Source organism: Mesoplodon bidens, assembly GCF_964165515.1.
Source record: "Mesoplodon bidens genome assembly, chromosome: 6".
Taxonomy (NCBI): Eukaryota; Metazoa; Chordata; class Mammalia; order Artiodactyla; family Ziphiidae; genus Mesoplodon; species Mesoplodon bidens.
The window spans coordinates 19,630,985-19,653,728 of record NC_138162.1 but is presented as its reverse complement, the minus strand read 5'-3'; the positions used below and the strand labels follow the sequence as shown (position 1 = coordinate 19,653,728).

The following is a 22,744-nucleotide window of genomic DNA, read 5'->3' as shown; positions in this document are numbered from 1 at the left end:
AAAAAAAAAGAGGTGTCTGAGAGAATGAAAACCAATGCACAGTGCATGATTTGTATTCTGTATTGCTGGCAGTCGTGGCATTCTCTTGGTCAGTTCTATAAATAGGCAAGCAGCAACCTTGAGAACGGAGAGAATGTTAATGACTTTGATGAGAACACCAGCACGGAGAGCTGGCGCCGGAGAGGGCCTGGGAGGTCACTGAGTCTCCTAAGTGCTGCCCGTCCCCAGTGTGGTCCAGAAGGGGACACTGGCAACCCGAGATGGGAAGGGACTGAGAGGGTACAGCCCAGACACAGGAGGCCAGCCCTGGACAAGCCTCTTCGCCTCTGCACCTCAGTTTCCCCATCACAAGCCTGTGGGACCAGAAAATCTGACGGCCACTCAAGCCTAGACCATTCTGGAACCTCTGATATTGGCTCTTTGTTGGGGGCGTAAATATAGGCTTTCCTTGGGTCTTGGAGAGCACGAATATCATCATCCACTGCATCATCATCCATCTTTATTTTCCTGGCAAAACTGAAGAAAAAACGAGATTCCTGAGACAGCACTTTCCACATCCAAGCAGGCTCTGGGAATATGGTCTTGGTGCCGTGGCCATTAGAACCCAGAGGGAAGGCCTCCATCCATGGTGCTTTGACTAAACCTTGTGTGTCACACAGGGAAGGCGAGGAGGAGGGGATGGTCTAGGAACTCAGTTTCTACTTTCTCACTGCCTTCTTGTCTCCTTTTTTTTACAAACAACCGCTTGCTTATTTTAAAAGGTGTCACTGAACGGAGGGGTTAATTCCTAAAAAGATCTGGCCGGTGCTTTCTTGCCCTGACAACCCTTCCACCTGCCTTCCACACTTACTCACCATTGCTACCTTGATCCCCGAGGCTTAGGCCATCTGGAGGATAGTGTGGTTAGGTGCCCAGGCCATTCATTTCACAGAACTGGTGGCTTATCTCACTGGCGAGCCTCAGTAGCAAGCAGCCCTATGCAGTAGGGCAAAGTAGAAAGAACTCTGGCTGTGAAACCGAGACCCAGGCATGTCCCTGTTGTGCCACTGTCCTGCTGGGTGGTCGGGGGCTACGCCCTCCTCTTGCTGGGCCTCGGTTTTGCCAACTGGCAATGAATGGGTTAGAATCCCTGATTGCTAAGCTCCTGCCCCAAATTAAACTTCAATGTCCTCTGGTTCATTGCTGTATTTAGAAGAAAAGAAGTTGTATCAGGTCCCTGAACCAGATCTTGAACCTGGAGGCTCTGAGGTTCCATATCAATTGGGAGGGACCAAAAGGGTTTAAGAAAACACCAGAAAGGCAGATGGAGCATCTCAGGTGTTGCAGGATGCACACCCCAACTCGGCTCTATCATGGGCAGCAGAGGGACCTTCAAAGGGACCTGAGGGCTGGGGAGACACACTCCAATGGGACTACAACTGTGTTTCCCCGCTCTTTGTAGGCAGCTGCTTATGTGTGGTACCTTAAGCTACCTTAAAGCAGCCTGCATGCTCTGCCTGTGACTGTGGGTGACTGTCAACCACACCCCTCTCCTGCTGCAGCAACCTGCAGAATCAGCCAGTCTCCGGAATCAATTGCTTATAAGCTGTGCCACCTCACACAAGTTACCAAACCTCTCTGTTCATCTGTTTCCCTCCTGTAAAATGAAGGTCTCTTTTCTACTCTCTCTATAGGTAGAGGAACCCTATTAGCACAGTGCCTGATACTTAAAAGAGTCCAATGAGCTAAGGCTAAACAAATCCCATGAGATCTAGAGAAAGTCCACTGCAAGCAAGAGCCGTCACCAGAGGCCTCCGCTCCCCTGCGTGTTATCACATTTACTGATGAAACTTGACCGAGGGGCTTACCAGCATTCCACCAGGTCAGATCACGGAAATCTCGACCTGACCCGGCAGATGGCATGGCTAAGATACGACCCATCACCAGATGACTACTCAGACTGCGTGCTATGATTGTAGAACTGTAAATATATGTGGATGTCTTCAAACTTAATAACTTGCTACTTGGATTAATGCTCTCCAGAGGCAAATCTGCCTCACTCAGCTCTTCAGAGCTGACTCTGACACCCCAACACCACAGTCCAGGCGATAGAATTCTCTGCTCGGCAGAGGACTGAGAGATAGACTGGAGATGGCTACAGAGTGAAGGGACTGGGGGGCGGGGTGTTAGCACGGCAGATGCACACGCGCTCCTGTGTTCAAAAACATGCACCAAAGTGCAAGCACAAGGTCACAAGACCATTAGACTACTGTCTGGAGGGGCAGGTACAAAAGAAGTGTTTCAGAAAAGTCTCGAGTAAGGACATATAATGGTGAGTCATCCAGCTTATTTCAGGGCAAGGTTTTCTCTTCTGGGGAACAGAGGGGAGCTGGTCTAAGACCCAGGTTAGTGATGGGGAAGAGAGGGAAGGATGTGCTACCCTGCTCTTCCTGACCCCACCTTGTCTAGTTGGGCTTTGGGTTCAGACTCACTGGGCACCAATCCTGGCTCTGAGGTTGACCTGCTGTGTGGCACAGAGCAAATAACCTAACCTCTCTGTGCCTGTTTCTGCATTTAAAATGCAACTGTTGTAAGGATTATTAAGATAATGTAAACTGCCTCTATAGTACATAGCACAGAGTAGGTACTAACTAAATGCACATGAATTCCCTTCCTAAGTCTACCAGCTTCTTCTCCCAAACAAAAGCCCTAGAAATTTTCTAAACCTCCCATCTACATGAATACAAATACATGAGCAACTTTAGCCCCTCCCTCCCAACTTTCCTCCTCTTCAGCAACTTCCTTCTTTCCTTTAATCCACACTTCCTCATATCAGCCCCGCCTTTGACACTCAGCCCCTTTCCCACCACCTCCAGGAAGCCTTCCTAGATAGTGAGTGACTCCCCTTCTCGGAGAGCACCCAGCACACTTGCATGTTTTTGTTGCCACCTATCCTATAGCCTCTGCATCACCTTCATACATTCTGTCTCTAAGACTACAAGACAAGTTCCTTAAGGCACAATGCGTGTTCTGTTTTCTTTAAACCCTCCCCCTGTTCCTTCTCCTTCACTTACTTACCCATTCATTCATTTCATTCATTTGTTCATTCATTCAAGATATCCACTGGGCTTTTGAGATGCCAGGCAGTCGCCAGGAATTTGTTCAAATGAGGCCACAGAAAGAGCAGTACACTAGCCTGGGGCTCACGCAGCCCTGGGTCACCATTCCATGCTTCTGCACACTCGCGTGAGCATACACACCTCAGACACACGTGGAATTCGGAGAGAGAAGCAGAAGAGGGAATGGTTAAGAGCCGCAGCTCTGAAGCAGGGCTGCAAGGATTACCATCCCGGCTCTGCTACCCGCCGATGGCAACCCCAGGCAAGTTACTTAGCCAGTCTGTACCCTAGTTTCCCAGGCATAAGATGGGGTAATAGTAGTATTGTCTCACAGGGCAGTGGTGAGGATTAAATTAGTTAATATACATAAAGTGTTTAGTGCCTGGAAGATAGGTAAGAGGTACAGAAGGGTTAGGTGTTATTATTACAGAGAACCCAGAGTAGAAGTCTCAATTCACCATCCATGGTAACCACACACAGCTACATTCTGGTGTCTGTCCTTCCCGACTTCTTGTGTGCATTTTACAAACACGTGGATGTTCACACACAAAACTATTGTTGTCTGAGGTTTATACAGGTTGACTCACACTTAAGATTTCATTGATATCTTTTTTTTTTTAAGCTAAAAAATATATTTTGAAGCTCTTTCCTCAAAAGATCCCCTCTTCCAACACTACATGGCATTCCCTGGCAGAGATGCACAACCACTGAATTCCCACTCCCCTATTGCTGGACATTTATGTTGCTTCTCACTTTTGCCAGCACGAGCAATCTGCGATAACATACTTTTACGTGCATCTTGGAGCACACGTGCATCTAATTCTCTACACCAGAGAAAAGTGGAATCCCAGAGGCAGTGGGCTGTCTTTTTTTCATATGCAACCCTGTCCCTCTCTGTGTAGTTCCTATAACTACCTGCAGGGAGCAGCGCTGTGAAACCTGGACCTATAGGAGGCCTGAATGCCCCCCATCTATGGGCGCTGTGGATGGGAGAGGGCTGTGCAGCTATCTTTTCCCGAAGCAGAGCTCACTGTGGCGCAGGGATCCATCCTCTTTCATGCCTTCTTCCACAGGCTCCAGAAATCTCCCCGTTTAGGCAAATCTTGGCTCTATCTTCCAATCCCTTCTGGGGACCAAAGTATTATAAAGCATCAAAATAAAAAGGTGGCTGAGGGGGAGGACCCCTCAAGAGTTTTTCAGTAAAAGGTATACTCACTAGAAAACCGTTCCCAGACATAGTTCCACGTCTTCCTAGCTATGAGAGTTCAGGCAAGTTCCTTAAGCCCTCCAAGCCTGAGCTTTCTCACCTGTTAAATGGGGCTACGAATGCCTACCCTTATGGAGCTGTGTGGACAAAATGAGGACCGACAAGATAATGTACACAAAGCATCTTGCACTGGGCATGGCATACAGCAGGTGCCCAGCAAATGGTGGTTAATATTGATAACAGCAAAACGACTGCAATGACCACGCGTTTTATTCTTCCCACGGCACACATATGAAGAAAGAACATCTGGGTGCTGAAGTGTCTTACGTAAGGTCATAGACAGGATAAGAGGCTGGGCTTGGACTTGAATCTTGGATTCTCCAAACTCATGAATCTCTTACCAGTAGTTCAAGAAGGTTCAAATAACACAAGGGCAATCCTACATCTTGGCCTCGCAAGATGGACAAGGAGCGGATCTGAAAAGGGAGCGTGGACTCACAGGCTGTAAATAACTGAGAGGCCTTGTACTCTTGAACCCTGAGCTGGTCCCAGGTGCAGCCATGGGCACTGGGAAGACCCTCCCCATTAGCCCCACTTGGAGGGAGGAGAGAAATTGGTGTGTGCACTCTCGGCCCCTGTGGCATATTTTAACGTCATGAGACAGTAAAGCCCTAATTAACACTCTGTCTTCAGAGCTCCTTCCTCTGCACCACATTTTTGTCTGTGTTAATTATTACCTCTTACAGGGACCACTAACTGCAACAGCTTTCCAGCCTCCTCTCTCAGCCTTCAAAGTTAGTCTCTTCAGGGTGTCCGGACACCCTTTTAAAATGCAAGTGGACCATTCCCGGCCCTGCCCCAAGCTCTCCCAGTGCCTCAGGCCTGCACAGCTGGCCCTGCTGCCCGGCCAGCCTCATCTCCTGCCCTGTCACCTAGCCTTCCTTATAGTATCAAGTGCTCCAAGCTATTTGCACGTGCTGCTCCCTGTCCCTGAAGGTACATATCTCAGCATACTCACTTATATAAGTGATTATTTTATCCACATCTTTCTCAATAGACAGAACACAGGAAATTCTTCTGGTTTGGTCACAGATGTATCAACAAATATGAAAGATAGGAGATTGTGGGTGATTCCACATAAAATGAGAGACAATGAAAAATGCAATTGAAATTGCCTTCCTCCTGAAATTGACTTCCTTCCTCTTGAAATTGACTGCCAATGAGGAATTTTACCTCTCCTGAAGTACCAATGAGTTCTCTATAGAATCTAAAAATAATGTATTGGGCTTCCCTGGTGGCGCAGTGGTTGAGAGTCCGCCTGCCGATGCAGGGGACACGGGTTCGTGCCCTGGTCTGGGAAGATCCCACATGCCACGGAGCAGCTGGGCCCGTGAGCCATGGCTGCTGGGCCTGCGTGTCCGGAGCCTGTGCTCCGCAGCGGGAGAGGCCACAACAGTGAGAGGCTCGCGTACTGCAAAAAAATAAAAATAATGTATTAATTTCTCTTTTTGCCTTGGTTGCTAGGAAGCTCAAAATTCCATTTGAATATGAAATATCATTCCTTTAAAGGCACCACCTCACACACGCCTGTGTGCGTGAACACATGTGCGCATGCGTGCGTACGCACACACACACACACACACACACACACACAATACACTTTTCAGTATGGTTTCTGATCCCTCTTTCACGTGCCTCTTTCACGATATGCTTTTTAGGTTAAGTCACTCAGTTATTTTTGAAGTAGGAAGTAATATTAATTACAAATATATTAACAAATAAGTACATGGGATATGTAGAGTTTAAAGAGGATGTTAAATCACACCAGTCACATAGAAGGTGCTCAGGAAAACAACTGTCAAGTGGATGAATGAATGCTAAAGGACATCTCAGGGATTAGACATCTTCTGTACGCAGTTGGAAGCAGAGATATTTTTCACAGACGTATGAAGCAAAAGTGAAAGGAGAAAGGTAATTAAACCACTGAGGAAATGTGAATACATAGAGATAAAGGCCAGGGGAGATGGCAGAGAAGTGATGACTAGTTAAGGAGGGTGTGAATATCTGCATCTTCTTTTCTCCTTTTCAGTTTTCTTAATGATGTTTAAACTTGCCTTTAATTGGGAACTTACTAACTAGATTTTCAAAAACCAACTGTGCATTCCCCTCATTCTCTTTTCTTTATGAGTTTGACCTTCTCCAAAGGCTCAGTGTGAAGATGCAGAAGGAAACCTTTGCTCCAGTGGTGGGAATGCCAGGATCCCAGAGGCTGGAACAGGGACCTGAAATTTCAAAATCCCTGCTCTCCAGTATCTTTGCCCCTAAATGTCTTAGTGAGCTAAGGTTGTGCAAAAAGGAAAAACATGATCTCACACCAGTCAGAATGGCCATCATCAAGAAATCTAGAAACAATAAATGCTGGAGAGGGTGTGGAGAAAAGGGAACACTCCTGCACTGCTGGTGGGAATGTGAATTGGTACAGCCACTATGGAGAACAGTATGGAGGTTCCTTAAAAAACTAAAAATAGAACTACCATATGATCCAGCAATCCCACTACTAGGCATATACCCTGAGAAAACCATAATTCAAAAAGAGACATGTACCAAAATGTTCATTGCAGCTCTATTCACAATAGCCCGGAGCTGGAAACAACCTAAGTGTCCATCATCGGATGAATGGATAAAGAAGATGTGGCACATATATACAATGGAATATTACTCAGCCATAAAAAAACGAAACTGAGCTATTTGTAATGAGGTGGATAGACCTAGAGTCTGTCATACAGAGTGAAGTAAGTCAGAAAGAGAAAGACAAATACCGTATGCTAACACATATATATGGAATTTAAAAAAAAATGTCATGAAGAACCTATGGGCAAAACGGGAATAAAGACACAGACCTACTTGAGAATGGACTTGAGGATATGGGGAGGAGGAAGGGTAATCTGTGACAAAGCGAGAGAGAGGCATGGACATATATACACTACCAAACGTAAGGTAGATAGATAGTGGGAAACAGCCGCAGAGCACAGGGAGATGAGCTCGGTGCTTTGTGACCGCCTGGAGGGGTGGGATGGGGAGGGTAGGAGGGAGGGAGATGCATGAGGGAAGGGATGTGGAAACAGATGTATATGTATGACTGATTCACTTTGTTATAAAGCAGAAACTAATAAAAAAAAAAGGAAAAACATGAAGGATCTAAGAGAGGGAAAAAATGTTGTCCTTGGCAATAATGCTATGAGAAATTTACAAGATAGTGACAGAGTGACCCTCCCTTTGCAAAACAATTCACAAGATGTGGACAGAGGATTCCAGAAAGATATTGATTCCTTTTTAATGCAATTCTTCAATTATCCACTAAGCCTGGCTTTTAGTCTCTTATAATTTGAGTAAATTACTTTACAAATGTTCTTTTAAATTTTGTCTCTTTTTTCTTTTCTTTTTTCCTTTAAGGAGGAGCTAACAAGATTCTAGGAGTCATAAATATAATCACCAGATGCGCCTCGATGGGTTTGCAATGGACTGCTTTGCTGTCTAGGATCAATGTCCATAGCACATCCATCCATCAGGAAAATCAGTTTATATCAGTATCATCTTCTCAGTGCACGAGGGGATACATGGATGGGGAGTATTCTCCTTGCTGACTCTCTACACTCCTATCCGTCATCACTTTCTGTGCATTCTCAGTTAACACGGGGATGGGCTTCCAATTTAATTCACCCTTAGACTGAAGAATCTGAATTCAAGGTGGATGAATCAACCACCTCCTAACAATCTACCCAGGAGATATGATAAAGAAAAAGGCTGATAGATTTGATGACATGGAGATGTCAAATTCTTGTGATTCAATGGGCAAAGAACATCAAAAAGTTATACACCAAATAAATGTTTTATATAATATATGTATTATATATCTATATATGTATATACTATACGATATATTCTATACACCATGTATATGTATATACAGCTATACAAACAATAAACATGCAAGGCAGTTCAACTTCACTGTTTAAATTATGCAAATCAGAGTAGGATACATTTTGTCGATCAGATTGGCAAAAATGGAAAAGAAATACAATATCCAGTGTTGGCAAGGCTGGGGAAAAATGAGGCGTCTCATACACTGCTAACGTTGGGCGGAGGGACTGTAATAAAAACAAACTCTTTCCCAAGAGCCCTTTGGCAACATCTACCCAAGCCTTAAAAATCTGCCTATCCCCTGAGCCAATGCCACCTCTAGAGAGACAGTCTAAAGAATTATTAGAGATGTGCTTAAAGATTAATGTGCAAAGGGCTTCCCTGGTGGCGCAGTGGTTGAGAGTCCGCCTGCCAATGCAGGGGACACGGGTTCGTGCTCCGGTCCGGGAAGATCCCACATGCTGCGGAGCGGCTGGGCCCGTGAGCCATGGCTGCTGAGCCTGCGCGTCCGGAGCCTGTGCTCTGCAACGGGAGAGGCCACAACAGTGAGAGGCCCGCGTACAGAAAGAAAAAAAAAAAAAAAAGAAGATTAATGTGCAGGGATGTTTAAAGCAGAAATATGGATAATGTTTTAAAAAAACAGTCCAACGAGAAGAAATTAGTTAAATAAACCATGAACCCCTTTGCTATATTATGCAATCATTAAAAATCATTTTCGAGAAACATTTATCAAGGTGGGCAAACAGTCCTGATACATTGTCTGGTGAAAGAGGCAGGATCCATAACTATGTTCAGAGTGGCAGTTTTATAGAAGGTTCCCAGTGCAAACCTACACACATAGGCACACAGGGAACTGAACAGACAGGAATCAAATTGTCCACAGTGACTGTTTCTGGGTGGCGGGGATTATCAAGATCTGGGTTTTTTTTCCTTTATGTTTTTCTGGGGTTTCTAAGTTTTCTAAATTGAACCCGTATCTCTTAGGTCATTCACACACACACACACACACACACACACACACAGTTTATTTTTAAAAGCCCAAACAGACTGCTCTACTCATGTTTCCTATGAACCGAACAAAACGGTCTTCGATTTACCCAGTCTGCAATGACCACCAGTCTTTTTTTTTTTTTTTTTTTTTTGCGGTACGCGGGCCTCTCACTGTTGTGGGCTCTCCCGTTGTGGAGCACAGGCTCTGGACACGCAGGCTCAGTGGCCATGGCTCACGGGCCCAGCCGCTCCGTGGCATGTGGGATCTTCCTGGACCGGGGCACGAACCCGTGTCCCTCGCATTGGCAGGCGGACTCTCAACCACTACGCCACCAGGGAAGCCCCAGCCACCAGTCTTTTACACAAGGCCGAGGAGACTCTGTCCTCATCCTGCCCAGATGGCAGACAGCAAGACAGATTCAAGCCTCCACCATCCAGTGAGATGATTTCGTAAGCTACAGGTTTATCCTAGTGGGGGTTGAGTTGAGGTCACAGTTATCTAGTTAGGGAATTTCCACAGACTGCACAAAATAAAATCCTGACAAAGGTCAGGGCATGGTGAGAGAGATAAGAGAGGGGGACAAGGAAAGGAGGCAAGGAGTGCCCACTGCCACCTCTGTACCTAAGGTTTAGTCAATGACATGCAGAGCTTTCCCAGGAAGGGGCAGGGCGGCCGTGGCCTGGGTTGTTTGGTTCCTCATGGCTTTTCCTGCCAAATGGAAAAAATTGGGGAAGAAGTGTACATTTAACTAAACCCCAGGTCTGGCCAGCACCGTGGCTTACACCCCACTTCTCAGAAGCTGTCGAGAGCAGTGGCCAAGAGCAATGCTTTGGAGGCAGAAAGACCTGGGTTCAAATCGGGTCCTGTGACCTCCCATCTGTGTGCAGGTGACTGGTCACTTCCTCTCCCAGATGCTCAGTTTCCTCTCCCCGGGGGCTGTGTGAAGAGTCGGTGTGTGAAGCCCGAGCAGAGTTCCTGGTGGCACACAGAAGACCCTCCATGTGGCCATATTTATGAGTGTGCTCAGTATTGTAGGCTTGTAAGCATCTTGTGTGTTACGTATTTTATACGAAGTAGAACATCACCTGGTAGGAAAACAGACCCAACACAGTGGAGTAAACATAGTGGGTAATCATTCAATGTTCAAATTAATAGATGTGCCCAGTGCTTCAATACATCACCTGTGGCATGCCATCAATATCCCTATTTTAGAGATGAGGAAATGGAACAGAGAAGTTGAGTAACTTGCTTGCCATTTGACTATTATTCCCATCACAATTTTATTGAAGAGGAATCTAAGAATCAGAGAGGTTAAGAAGCTTGTTCAAGGCCCTACAGTACAAAGTGGCAGAGATGGGCTTCAAACCCAGAGCGTCTGGCTCTAGAGCCCAGGTTCAAGCACAGAAGGACGTTGCCTCTTTCCTGTGCTGGGGTGATGGATACATTCCCTCAAGTCAACAAAATCTGGGTTTAAATCCTGACTCTGCTGCTTTCCATCTTTGTGACAACAGGCAAGGGACAAATTCTTTGTAGTTTTGCAAAACGAAGCAAATAAACGTGGTCCCTACCTGACAGGGCTGTCGTGATGTTTAAGTGAATTTATGTATACAAAGGTTATTACTGGCCACAGAGCAACACAAGAAAACACTAGGAAGTATATACCCTGTGTCACAACAGAGTGAAGGAGGCCACTACCCGGAGGAAGGGGAGGGGAGAAGGGAAGGTTTCTCGCGGATGGGGCAGCTGCATATGTGGGCGGCAGGACAGCTGGGAGGATGCACTGGGGCCGTGGATGTCAATGGGTAGAGAGAAACAAAGCCTTGTTTCAGAGGAGGGCGTGCTGCTTGTCTGGCCAACTGTGAACTGCACTTGGGAACAGCCGGAGAAAAGGACTGTCTGTGGGTAAAAAGGGATCGGATCACGGGCAGCCCAAACATCAGGATGAGGGGCTCGGCCTCTGCCCCATGGGCTCCCAGCTCCGGTGCGGGGCACTAGGCACGGCATGGCTGGATCAGACCCAAGTTTAGAAAGTTCACCCTGCTTCCAGGGTGCAGAATGGACTGGGCAGCAGGTGAGCAAGATGGGAGACAGCGAGGAGGCCTCTGAGGTTTGGGAGTGGCGATGGCGGGGGCGGAGTGAGACCTCACTGGGACCCGCTGGGGAGAGGTCGGTCCCAGAGAGTCTAACCCTGCCAGCGCTGGTGCAATCCCCAACGGGGACCATGGAGAAGAGGAACAGGTCAAGTTACTAACTTGGGAAATGTCCGCGATTTGCACGTGAGTGGAGAGGTCCATCAGAGGGTCAGAGATGAGCCAGGGCTTCCAGGGCAAATAAAGCTGTCGTTAATACTAGAGAAGAGCTGAAACTATAAATACAAATAAATAAATAAACTAAAGGGAGGACAGGAGCTTCCCTGGTGGCGCAGTGGCTGAGGGTCCGCCTGCCGATGCAGGGGACGCGGGTTCGTGCCCCGGTCCGGGAAGATCCCACATGCCGCGCAGCGGCTGGGCCCGTGGACCATGGCCGCTGAGCCTGTGCGTCCGGAGCCTGTGCTCCGCAACGGGAGAGGCCACAACAGTGAGGGGCCCACGTACCGCAAAATAAATAAATAAATAAATAAAATTTTTTAAAATAAAGGGAGGACAGATCGTGTTCAGAGACCACACTGCTAGGAGATGGGTGAAGAGACAGACATTTGGGGGAAGAGGGGAAGGAATCGGTGGGCGATTCTGAACAGCCTGACCTGCCCAGCAGACTTAAAAATCTCAGGATTTGGAAGGACTCTTGGAAGGGGGGAGAGGGTTCAGGAGAGTTGGGGAAAATCTGGGAGAGGTTTGGGGAACCCAAGAAGAAAGAAGAGGGAGGCGGAAGAGAGACGAAGAAAAGCATAAAGGTCATGCTGGGTCCAGACACACCAAAGGACACCACACCCTCCATCTGGGGCCAGGAGGATGGAAATGGCAGAAGGAAAACCCCTCCCCGAGGACTTCTGAGCGCAGCTTCCCTGCCTACATGGGAGGTTAACTTCTGATAGCTGGACCACTTTTCTATTCTTTTCTTAATCAGAAAGCTCTAATGAAGCCTAGAACACCATTGCAGAAGTGGTTCAAGTAAATTACAGGGTTTTTTTTTTAAAGTGCGGATGCCCATGTTGTCAAATCACCACTTTCACCTGCATTAATTGCTTAAATGGGTTCTGGAAACAGCTAACTCTTCTGCCTCCTCATCAGGGCCCCTGGGGCACCCAACAGGGAAGGATGCTGGGGAACAAATTTGGGCATGCAGCTGATCGGGGGACAAGGCTGTCACAAGCTGGCCTCTGGGCCATGCATCTATCTTGCCTCCCGACATTTTTAAGGGAGGTCGGGGCATACAATTCCACTCAATCCCTGGGCTTAATTACTGCTGTAAAATGAAAATGCAGATGCCAACATCCAGATAGGAGCAATTACATTTTTAAAGAAACTCTGTCTATGTGGGAATATTGATTACATTTAGTAAATGACTGTGCAATTCAAACATCTACAATGGATCACGAAAGCCCCAAGTTCCAGAGTTTTCTTCCAAATACATTTTTTCTTTGTTTTTCAACAGGCACAACGGAAAACTTTCAAAGCCAAGCAAATTCAGTCGATAGCAGTTTTCATTTCAATCTTTTCAGTGCGACCTCTACATCCTTATTTCTCAAACTTCTGATGCACAGCGGCGTCAGTGACCTGTTTGTAAGGACAGGGAACCAGGCTCACCAGTGTGGGAGTCTGAGTCACAGAGAGGCAAAGGGAGTTGCTCAAGGTCACAGCCAAGTACACTGTCAGATGAACCCAGGTCCATCTCCAAAAGTTACCTCTTGGGTACAGACCTCCCTTTCCTTGATTTTCCAATATATCAGCTGACCTTGCACATCTGGAATTGTGCTCCGAAACAGCTAAGGATGGGGACAGGCTCGATCCACCTTTCTGATCAAGTCTTTATGTGGATATAAATGGGGGTGGGGTGGGGGGAAGGGGTGGAATCCAAAAGAAAGATGTGCTTCCCAAACCTCAGAGTGGTTAAGACTTGTCTGGGGCAGGGGGGCTTGTTAATTTGTGAATCACCACTTTTAAGGCCCCAACACCTGGGTGTCTGGAAACACACTTTTGATGTCACTTTACTATGTTCTTCCCTGTAGCCTGCAGCTTAAAAGTACTATAGAGAGGACAGCTTGGGACTTGTTTATGGGAGGCTGCTCTATGTGCTTTGCATTCAAAGTTGAGAGGATGCTTATATTATGAAAACTCAGGTAGAAAGGAAAAATCACTATGAAACTGGCTGCCAGCTGAAGGAGTACCACAGCCAATTTATCAGAAGGAACACAAATTCTCAAAGGGGGACGGAGGCAAAGGGGCTGGGACTGGAAAAGAAGAAAAAAAACCATTTATGCATTCTCAGATAAAGCAGCTTTGAAACATACATGTGATTAGTAGGAACTTGCCCTTCACCTGAAATGCTGAGGTTTCTTGAAACCTGAAGTGTTTCTTTTTTTTTTAATAATAAAAAGCCAGAAGATATAGAAGATATATCTCACCCGAAAATGGTTCATTGATTGCTTTAGAATGCATAAATGATTCTATTTTGGAATCTAGACACAGTCAGGCTGTGGAAATAACCCACTTCTGGGAATGTGATTTTTAAATTAAAAGCAAAGTGACAAATGAAATAACTGAAGGGGTCTCTTAGGGTCAATTTGGGCTGCAGACGTTGGAAAAAGCTATTGCCCAGGGCTTCCCTGGTGGCGCAGTGGTTAGGAATCCGCCTGCCAGTGCAGGGGACACGGGTTCCAGCCCTGGTCCGGGAAGATCCCACATGCCGTGGAGCAACTAAGCCCGTGCGCCACAAGTACTGAGCCTGTGCTCCAGAGCCCGCAAGCCACAACTACTGAGCCCACTTGCCACAACTACTGAAGCCCGTGTGCCTAGAGCCTGTGCTCCATAACAGAAGCCTGAGCACCACAACGAAGAGCAGCCCCCACTCACCACAACTAGAGAAAGCCTGCCTGCAGCAACGAAGACCCAACGCAGCCAAAAATAAAAAGTAAATAAATTTATCTTTAAAAAAAAGAAAAAAAAAGTTATTGCCCACCGTCACAGACCACACTTTTTTTTAAGGTCTTTCACTTAAATGGTATTAGAGGGTTTCCTATTCAGTAGGTTTTCATACCTATTAACTCATTTGATCTCTACAGCCATCCTGGGAAGGAGGCAAGTGGGAGGTAGCTCTGCCCATTTCACAGTTCTGAAGCTGAGGTTCAGAGATGTCACGTGATCTGCCCACAGCCACACAACTAGCTTCCTGGTACAGCATACAGTAGAGCCTACGGCTTTCCTTGATTTTTCTATCCAGCACCCAGTACACTGCAAAAAACCCACAGACTTTCTTAAGCAATCACACTCAAGAACCAAGGAATCCTGAAGTCACCAGCATTGTATTGGGAGTAAGATCATTCCATTCATTCAGCAAATATTTATATTAAAACACCTACTGTGGGCCAGGCACCGTGGAGGTGCTGGGGGTGTGTCAGTGAGTAATGCAGGTCAAATTTCAGTTCTCATGGAGCTTACTCGAAGTGGGGAAGGCAGATGATAAACAGTAAAATGTCCTTCTGGTAGTGACAAGTGTGCTGAAGGAAATTAAAGCAGGGTACAAGGATGGAGGAGTTGGGGGGTGGGGGCGATGCTGCTTTGGAGAGGGTGGCAGGGATGCACATGCATGCAGATGTCACAGCACTTAAAACACTTGGTGGGACCTCCCTGGTGGCGCAGTGGTTGGGAATCCGCCTGCCAACGCAGGGGACACGGGTTCAATCCTTGGTCCAGGAAGATCCCATATGCTGCGGAGCAACTAAGCCTGCGAGCCACAACTACTGAGCCCGTGCACCACAACTACTGAAGCTCGTGCGCCCAGAGCCCATGCTACACAACACGAGAAGCCACTGCAATGAGAAGCCCGGGCACCACAACGAAGAGTAGCCCCCGCTCGCTGCAACTAGAGAAAGCCTGCACGCAGCAACGAAGACCCAATGCAGCCATAAATAAATAAATAATATAAAAAAACCAACAACACTTGGTGACCTGTGGCCATGGATGGATCCAAGTCCCCCTCATGACTCCCTGAGGGCACGGGCTGTATACTGGTCATCTCTGATTTCCAAGTATAAGCCACAGGCCTGGGTGTGGTAAGTGCTGCTTAGAGCACCCGTGGACAAACGGCTCTGCCTGATGACGGGCTGGACTAAAACATGTCACTTTCTCTCGACATGTAAGCATCAGACTCCCCACTTAGTAAAATGAAGCCTTTGGATAGTTTTTAAAAGGCCCCCTGAATGTCAGGCACAAAATGTGCCGTCTGCTTGCCTTCCAGCAGGGGGCTGGCATTGCCGTCCAGAGGGCCAGGTACATAACCCTAGGGCTAGGTTCCAGGCGGGGAGGTAAGGCAAAAGGGCTACTTAACTCCTAATCCCAATGGTGACCCTGGGCTAGTCCATTCACCTCCTTGGGCACAACCCTCCTGACCTCCCTGCCTTCCCTGGGGCGGGGAGAAGGCACCCAGCGTACAGCAGACACACACTAAGTCAGCCTCCTCTCTTCCCGGTGGTGCTCCGGAAAGCAAGGTTAAGACACAAGTGCACCGACCCCATGGTGCTGATCAGGTGCTGCCTCCTGCAGCTGATGCCCGAGTGCATGGGAAGCAAATGCAGAGGCTGATTCTTGCTCTTGCACCCTTTCCACCTGCCCTGCTGTAAAAGTAAAATGGAAATGTCTGCAGCACAGGAATCTTGAAAAGGCGGCCCCCGCCCTGGGGTGCAATTAGAAGTCTGTGTGAGCTCAACATTAACATCAGATTCTGGCTTGGGGGTTTTTAAAGAAAAAGAAAAAAGGAAGAAATAGAATCGGTTTTGAAAGATTTGTACTGCAGCCTGCAGCTACCTCTAGCCATGAAATGTCATTCCTTCTAATCAGATTCTCTGGTCCTTGCTGGGCACTAGTCCGGGGTCCCTAAGCCGTGGAGACCAAACACTGCCCTTCCAGGTCATCAAAGAACCTTGCTGGAACGCCAGTTGGAGCCTAATCCCCAGGAACGCCTGCTTTAGTGCAAAGCCCTTTGAAGGGTGGCGGGGGTGGGGGGGATTATGACTTGGGAGGAGATGCACATGTGCAGCAAGCACGAGCCGACAGGCAGGCAAGGGGCTGCGTGCACTTGACAGGTGCGTACAGACTGGGTGTCTCGTGGCTGAAAGCAGGCGGAGGTGGCAAGCAGCACCGCACACAAAATCCAATTGGTCGGGGGTTAAAGGATCATAGTTATCTTTGTAGCTCCATCTAAATGATGAATCTACAGCAGGTAATAAACAACTGGGTTTGTCGGGAGGGGGAAGGGGAAAAACAAGAAGCTAGCGCTGGAGTGATTCTACATCTCTTTCCCATCCAGCTTAAAGTCAGGAGGCAGGAATCTTCTACTATAAAAATATCAATCCTGAAAAAAACAAATAAAGGCATTCTCTTCCAGAAATGCTTCTTTGATTTGAACCGTAAATAACCAGTTGAAAGGCACCATCATTTTCTAAAACCTTGAGGATCTGCTTGAGCCAAATAAATACCCAAGACTAAATTAAAGAAATGCACCCTCTCAAGGTACCGCATCACGCTCTGGGCCCAGCAACCAAACATCTATTCAATAATGGTTTTATTAATAGTGAGCTTTCAACATGTCATTACTGGCAGGACTCAGAGGACCCAAGAATTTGTGCAGAGCCAGAGGAAAGCCTGTGTGTCCCCACGAACACATTACCCATGGTTTCCAAATTGGAAGACAGGAATGAGGGGAGGAGGAGCTGCGTTTCAGACACCAAGTTGGAAGTGCTAATAATTTGTAATGGCTTCAGCCAACCATGTACAATGGGAAGATGAAAAATGTGTCATTTAGAATGCGCCAGACCAAATACAATAACTTATATTAATACAGACAGATTCTTCCCGAGTTCTTATGCAAAGGAAGGGAGGATGTGATAATTCTAATTAAATGAAAGGGCCAGCCACTGTTTTAAACTTCTGGAACGCTTCAAATTCTAATATGCTCCTTGGATGTACCTGGGGGGATTCAGAGACTGTAATGAAGCCGTTTAATTTTTATCGAGATGAAACACACGCATCCATACACACACATCCCGGCGGCACGTGGATACCCCGCATTCTGCTACCGGAACAATCAGGGACTCAGAAAGCAAGTGGGTGAGTGAATTTGATTTTGAATGCTCCCAGGGTGGTGCTGGGCATGCCACAGTCCTGTTGTCGTTTTCTCATTTACTCTGGAATGGCACAAGGGTTAGTGTTCTTGGGTTGAGGGACAGCAGTCAAGTTCTCGTCAGCACAGTGTGTAAGCCACCAATTTCTTGATCTGGTAGGAGGCTACCCAAGAGTGCCACGATTCTTGTCCCCCAATCGTTAGCCAACTTTCTTTACTCTGTGATAAACGAAATCAATTCCAAAAGAACAAGAAAACACCGGATTAGACATTCTGAACGCCTCTGTGTAGTACATACTGAGCAAATCACAGACTGACTGAACTGGAAGGGACCTTGGGCAGCCCTGGCTCATCCACCCTAGGACCCGTGGAGAGTCAGTGACTGGCCCAAGGTCACACAACAAATGTGCAGCAGAGTCCAACACCCCTGGCCTGTGGACTTCTTGGCCAATTTATCAAGCATTTTTGGCTGAAAATCTTTGAAAGATCTACTTTTTTATTATTATTAGCTTGGCTCCTGTTCGTTCAAGATAGACTTTTCAAAAAATCAAACGTTTCAGCATAATTGCAAATAGTAAATGGCTTGCCTTATCCACACCTGTCCCCGCTGATTTAGCAAATAGGCTTCAAGAGAGGGATGGGAGCCCCACCAGACAGAGGATAAAATCCTCACTGAACTTGCCCTAACAATGGATACTTGATTTGTCAGAAGAGAATTGGAAGAACCCTTGTATACTCAATCTCCTCTGTTCACTGAGAGGAGGTGACCCTCTCTGATTCATCAACTCTTAAGGAATTTGATTCCTAAAATTTAATTTTCTTTATACACACACACACACACACACACACACACACACACACAATTAATCTCTCCTTTGAGAAGCTCAGAGGATCTTTCCCCACTTTCTACCTGCAGAGGAAAAATAAAGATTTCAAGATTGAAAACATATCTTCTCAATACCCAAAACATGGAAACAACCTAAGTGTCTACTGACAGATGAAGGGAGAAAGTAAAGGTGGCATATATTTATATACAATGGAATATTATTCAGCCATTTAAAAAAGGAAATCTTGGGCTTCCCTGGTGGCGCAGTGGTTGAGAGTCCGCCTGCCGATGTAAGGGACACCGGTTCGTGCCCCGCTCCGGGAAGATCCCACATGCCACGGAGCGGCTGGGCCCGTGAGCCATGGCCGCTGAGCGTGCGCGGCCGGAGCCTGTGCTCCGCAACGGGAGAGGCCACAACAGTGAGAGGCCCGCGTACTGCAAAAAATAATAATAATAATAAAAAACTAAAATAAAATAAAAAAGGAAATCTTGCCATTGGTGACAACACAGATGAACCTGGAGGACATTATACTAAGTAAAATAAGCCAGACACAGAAGGACAAATACTGTATGATCTCACTTATAAGTGGAATCTAAAAATGTTCATCTCATGAAAGTAGAGAGTAGCACAGTGGTTGCCAGGGTTTGGGGGTGGGGGAAAGGGGAGATATTGGTAAAAATTCCAGTTATAAGATGAGTAGGTTCTAAGGATCTAATGCACAGCATGGTGACTACAGTTAATAATTCTGAACTGTATTCTTAAAATTTGCTAAGCGAGTACATCTTAAGTGTTCTTATCATGAAAATAAAGTAACTGTGAAGTGATGGATATCTGAATTAGCTTAACTGTGGTAATCATTTTGCGATATAAAGGTGTATCAAATATCCCATTGTATACCTTAAATACATACAATTTTTACTTGCCAGCTATACTTCAATAAAACTGTGGGAGGAAGCAAAAGATAAACAAATGAAATAAACAAAATTGAAGAAGAAGAAAACAGAAAACACGTCTCCTACTAAATGCAACGTGATATTCTGGAACAGAAGGACAGAAGCAGAAACACTGGTGCCGTTTGAATAAAATCTGAAGTTAAAATCCCTGCACCGTAGCTTATAAAGAGGGGCTGGAAGTGCAGAAATCCCGGTTAAGGGCAGTTTGTACCTCATAGAGAAGCTGGGGCCTCTTTGGGCTTTCAGTTAAGGGACTTAACACCTTTAATTTTGTGGAAATGTGTCAACAGCTGCAAGTGTTCTAAACTGTCCCTGAAACTCCCGCCCATCCTGCAAGCCCAGGCCCTCCTGAGGCCTCAGAGATGAGGTTCCGCCTCCTCCGTTTTAAATTCCATCCATGGAAAGTCCGTCCCCCTTTCTCCCCGGAGTTAAGGTGACACACAGCAGCACTCGTTTGCCTGTTGCTTCTGGAGGGTCCAAAGGGGTGTGTTCCAGGCTGGTTATGTGTCTGGCATTGGCCGGAAGGAAGAGGGTCACCCGAGAGGCAAGTGTTCCCCCAGCCTGCTCAGGAAAAGTGACAGGGGTGAGGACTGCCCGGATCGCACTGGCTCTCACCCATCCAAGGGCAGTTCTCTCCTATCAACACCACCCCGCCCCGCGCCCCCCCAGCAAGGGCAGTTCGGGAGCTTCAAAAGCTATTCCAAGAGAGTTCAGGTCTGACTCTGGAAGCAACAGGAGTAAACACAGGAGCGAAGGCCTGGTGCTATTCTGAGTCACCGGGTAGCAGCACCTCGGTGTAGTCGGGGGACATTCAGGGAGAAGATGCCTCTGAGCGCCATCAACGAGATGGGGGAGGGCCAAACGGAAACTCACAACTGAGCAGCTCCAGCCTTAGAGGTGCCGGAGTCTGGGGTGGGAACTGAAGGGAGGCTCAGTGTTTTGAAAGTCCACGTTACCTGAGGCCTTTCCCAAGTTTATCACCTTGTGATGATTAAGCTACCTGAGTCCTTTTAAACGGCCACTAAAATTGAATCCATGTTTATAAATGACCATTTGGATCAAGTATCTTTCAAGTATAAATGGATCATCTGAGAACTCCAGACTTTTTAGTCAAAAGCTAATGGACTATTTCTTTATAAATAGGTGGAATGTCAGATAACAGGAAGAGATTGGCTTGGGGGAGGAGACAGAGAGGACGATGCCCGGAAACCCGCAAGGAGCTTTGTCCGCTGCACCCCTGAACAATATAAACTCATCCGTCTTTTTTCAGAAGCATTGTAGAAGTTTCTAAAATCCTCAGGGGCCTCCCTGAGGGGCAGACGGATCAGGAAGCAAATGAGGGAAGCCAAGGTCAGGGGATGGTCATGCCCCAGGTGAACAGTCAGGAAGTGGGTTCAAGATGCACCTGGCCACAGGTCATTAACAGACACAGGAAGTAGCCTGGGGACCTCTGCTGCCTAAGCGTTCCCCAGCAGCCTGCAGGCCCTCCGCTGGAGTCCAAAACACCTGCATAGAGGGGACCCGAGGCAGGGACTGAGTGGTGGGGTGGTGAGAAGCTGGGTCACAGGCAGCCCCAATCTCCTGAGAAGCATTTTCCCTGCAGAAGCAGATTGTGTCACTGTTCCTTTTCCCCAGAACCCTTCACTTCTTGCACACAAAGGTGGTGGTGGTGGTGGTGGTGTGTGTGTGTACCCCTGCAAGGGATCCCTGAATCCACACATAAACCAAACGCTCTCCACCTCATACTCCAGTTGATCTGCAATAGCCCTGGGCACGAGATCAGCAAACATGTACATTCCTTTAAACAGCATGATTAAATCCCTAAGAGCCAGTTGTCAGGAGGTTATTTTTCTCAATTAACAGACACAAAAAGCACAACTACTCTCAAGGGGGGGGGGGATTTATTCTTGACATTCAGGCAGACGCCTCCTTCCCAACAAGGTTAGAGACACTTACAGTCCAAGTGAGAACCAGAGGTTATGAGGGGGCAAGTGACGTGTCCCGAGATACATGGCCTGGTTCAATGAACAGCAGGGTCAGGCCAGAACTCTGTGGGTCACCAGACCAGCCTCCCTGGACCACTCTGACGCTAACACAACTTTCTTGCAGGGGCAAAAGCCTAGAGGATAATGAGAATAACAACAGCAGAAGGGGAGGTCACCCACTGATAACTAACTATATGCCAAGCAGAGACCTTATCTCTCTTAATGCTCATAAGAACCCACAGCCCCTTTCGCACTTTGTAATCACACATTTGCCTAAGTATTTCATAATGCTTGTCTCCCAGCACTAGCCTTTATGCCCCATGAAGGCAGGGTCCGTGTCCGTTTTGCCCATCACTATATTCCAAGTGCCTGGCATCTATTTGCTCAAAAAACTAGATGTTCCTGTTTTAAAGAAATACTTTTAAGAAAAACGGGACCCAGAAAGGTCAAGCGATTTGCCTGAGGACACACAGCATGGACTTAATGCCAATATGAGGAGCTTCGCCACTCTGCCCCGTACTCACCCCCAAACCAGAGCCCTACCTTGACGGCCTCAGAGTGGGTCACCCGGGCCAGGGATTTGTCGTTGACACGCAGAATCTGGTCCCCGACTCGCAGCCCTTCCTTCTCGGCCAGAGAGCCTGGCTCCACCAGCGACACATAGATGCCCACGCCATGCTCCGAGCCCCCGCGGATGCTGAAGCCCAAGCCCTCGTGGGCCTTGGCGCGCCGCAGGCTCACTAGGCGCACCTCCCCGGGCCCCGCGCCGTCGGGGCCGCCCCAGGTGGGTTGCCTGTAGGAGGAGGTGGCGGGCAGGTAGAGACCCTCGGCAGTGTATTGGTCGAAGAGCAGCTGGTCGGAGCGCGGGATGACCAGCCGCAGCATGGGCAGCAGACGCCGCTTGACCGGGCTGTCCAGCAGCACGCGCAGGGTGCGCACCAGGTCGAAGACGTTGCGGCGCGCGTGGTAGGCGTTCAGACAGTGCGTGAACTGCTCCCGCTCCGCCTCGCTCAGCAGCGCCGTCAGCGCCTGGTGCAGCTGGCGCACGTTGGCAGACAGCAGTCGCAGCCCCGCGCCCCCGCCGCCGCCGCCCGCCCCGGCCGCGGAGCCCAGCGAGCCGGTGGAGGACGAGCTCACCGACAGGCCGTCCAGCTGCGCGTTCATCTCCCCGCCGAGGGCCGGGCGGACTCGGGGCGCGCGGTGGGGCAGCCGCTGCACTCGCTGGCACTGGCGCGACAGCTGGATCCCCGGGAGCGCGGAGATCGCAGCCGGAGTCTGGGTTTGGGAGCTGGGGGGACGCCGAGACAAGGGCTGGATCCGGGGAGACGCAGAGACGGCTGCCGGAGTCTGGGCTTGGGCGGGGCGGGCTGTGGGCACGGAAACAGTGCCAGAATCCTGGGGGTATCGCGGAGACCAGTGCTAGAGTCCCGGGCGCGCGAAGACGGAGGGGGTCGCGAAACTGGAGTCCTCGGGGCGCAGAGACGG

At 48.1% G+C, this 22,744-nt stretch overlaps 1 protein-coding gene across 5 annotated transcripts in view; it reads right to left on the bottom strand.

Moving 5' to 3' along the window:
- The window catches only part of WHRN (whirlin), a 93,153-nt gene extending 70,645 nt beyond the window's left edge, over positions 1 to 22,508 (bottom strand). For all 5 annotated transcript variants that reach the window (XM_081236539.1, XM_081236535.1, XM_081236536.1 and 2 more), the window contains exon 1: positions 21,803 to 22,508. In XM_081236539.1, the coding sequence (XP_081092665.1) occupies positions 21,803 to 22,423 (621 nt within the window). In that variant the 5' untranslated portion in view covers positions 22,424 to 22,508. The remainder of the gene's footprint in view (positions 1 to 21,802) is intronic.
- Between the last annotated feature and the right edge of the window lie 236 nt (positions 22,509 to 22,744).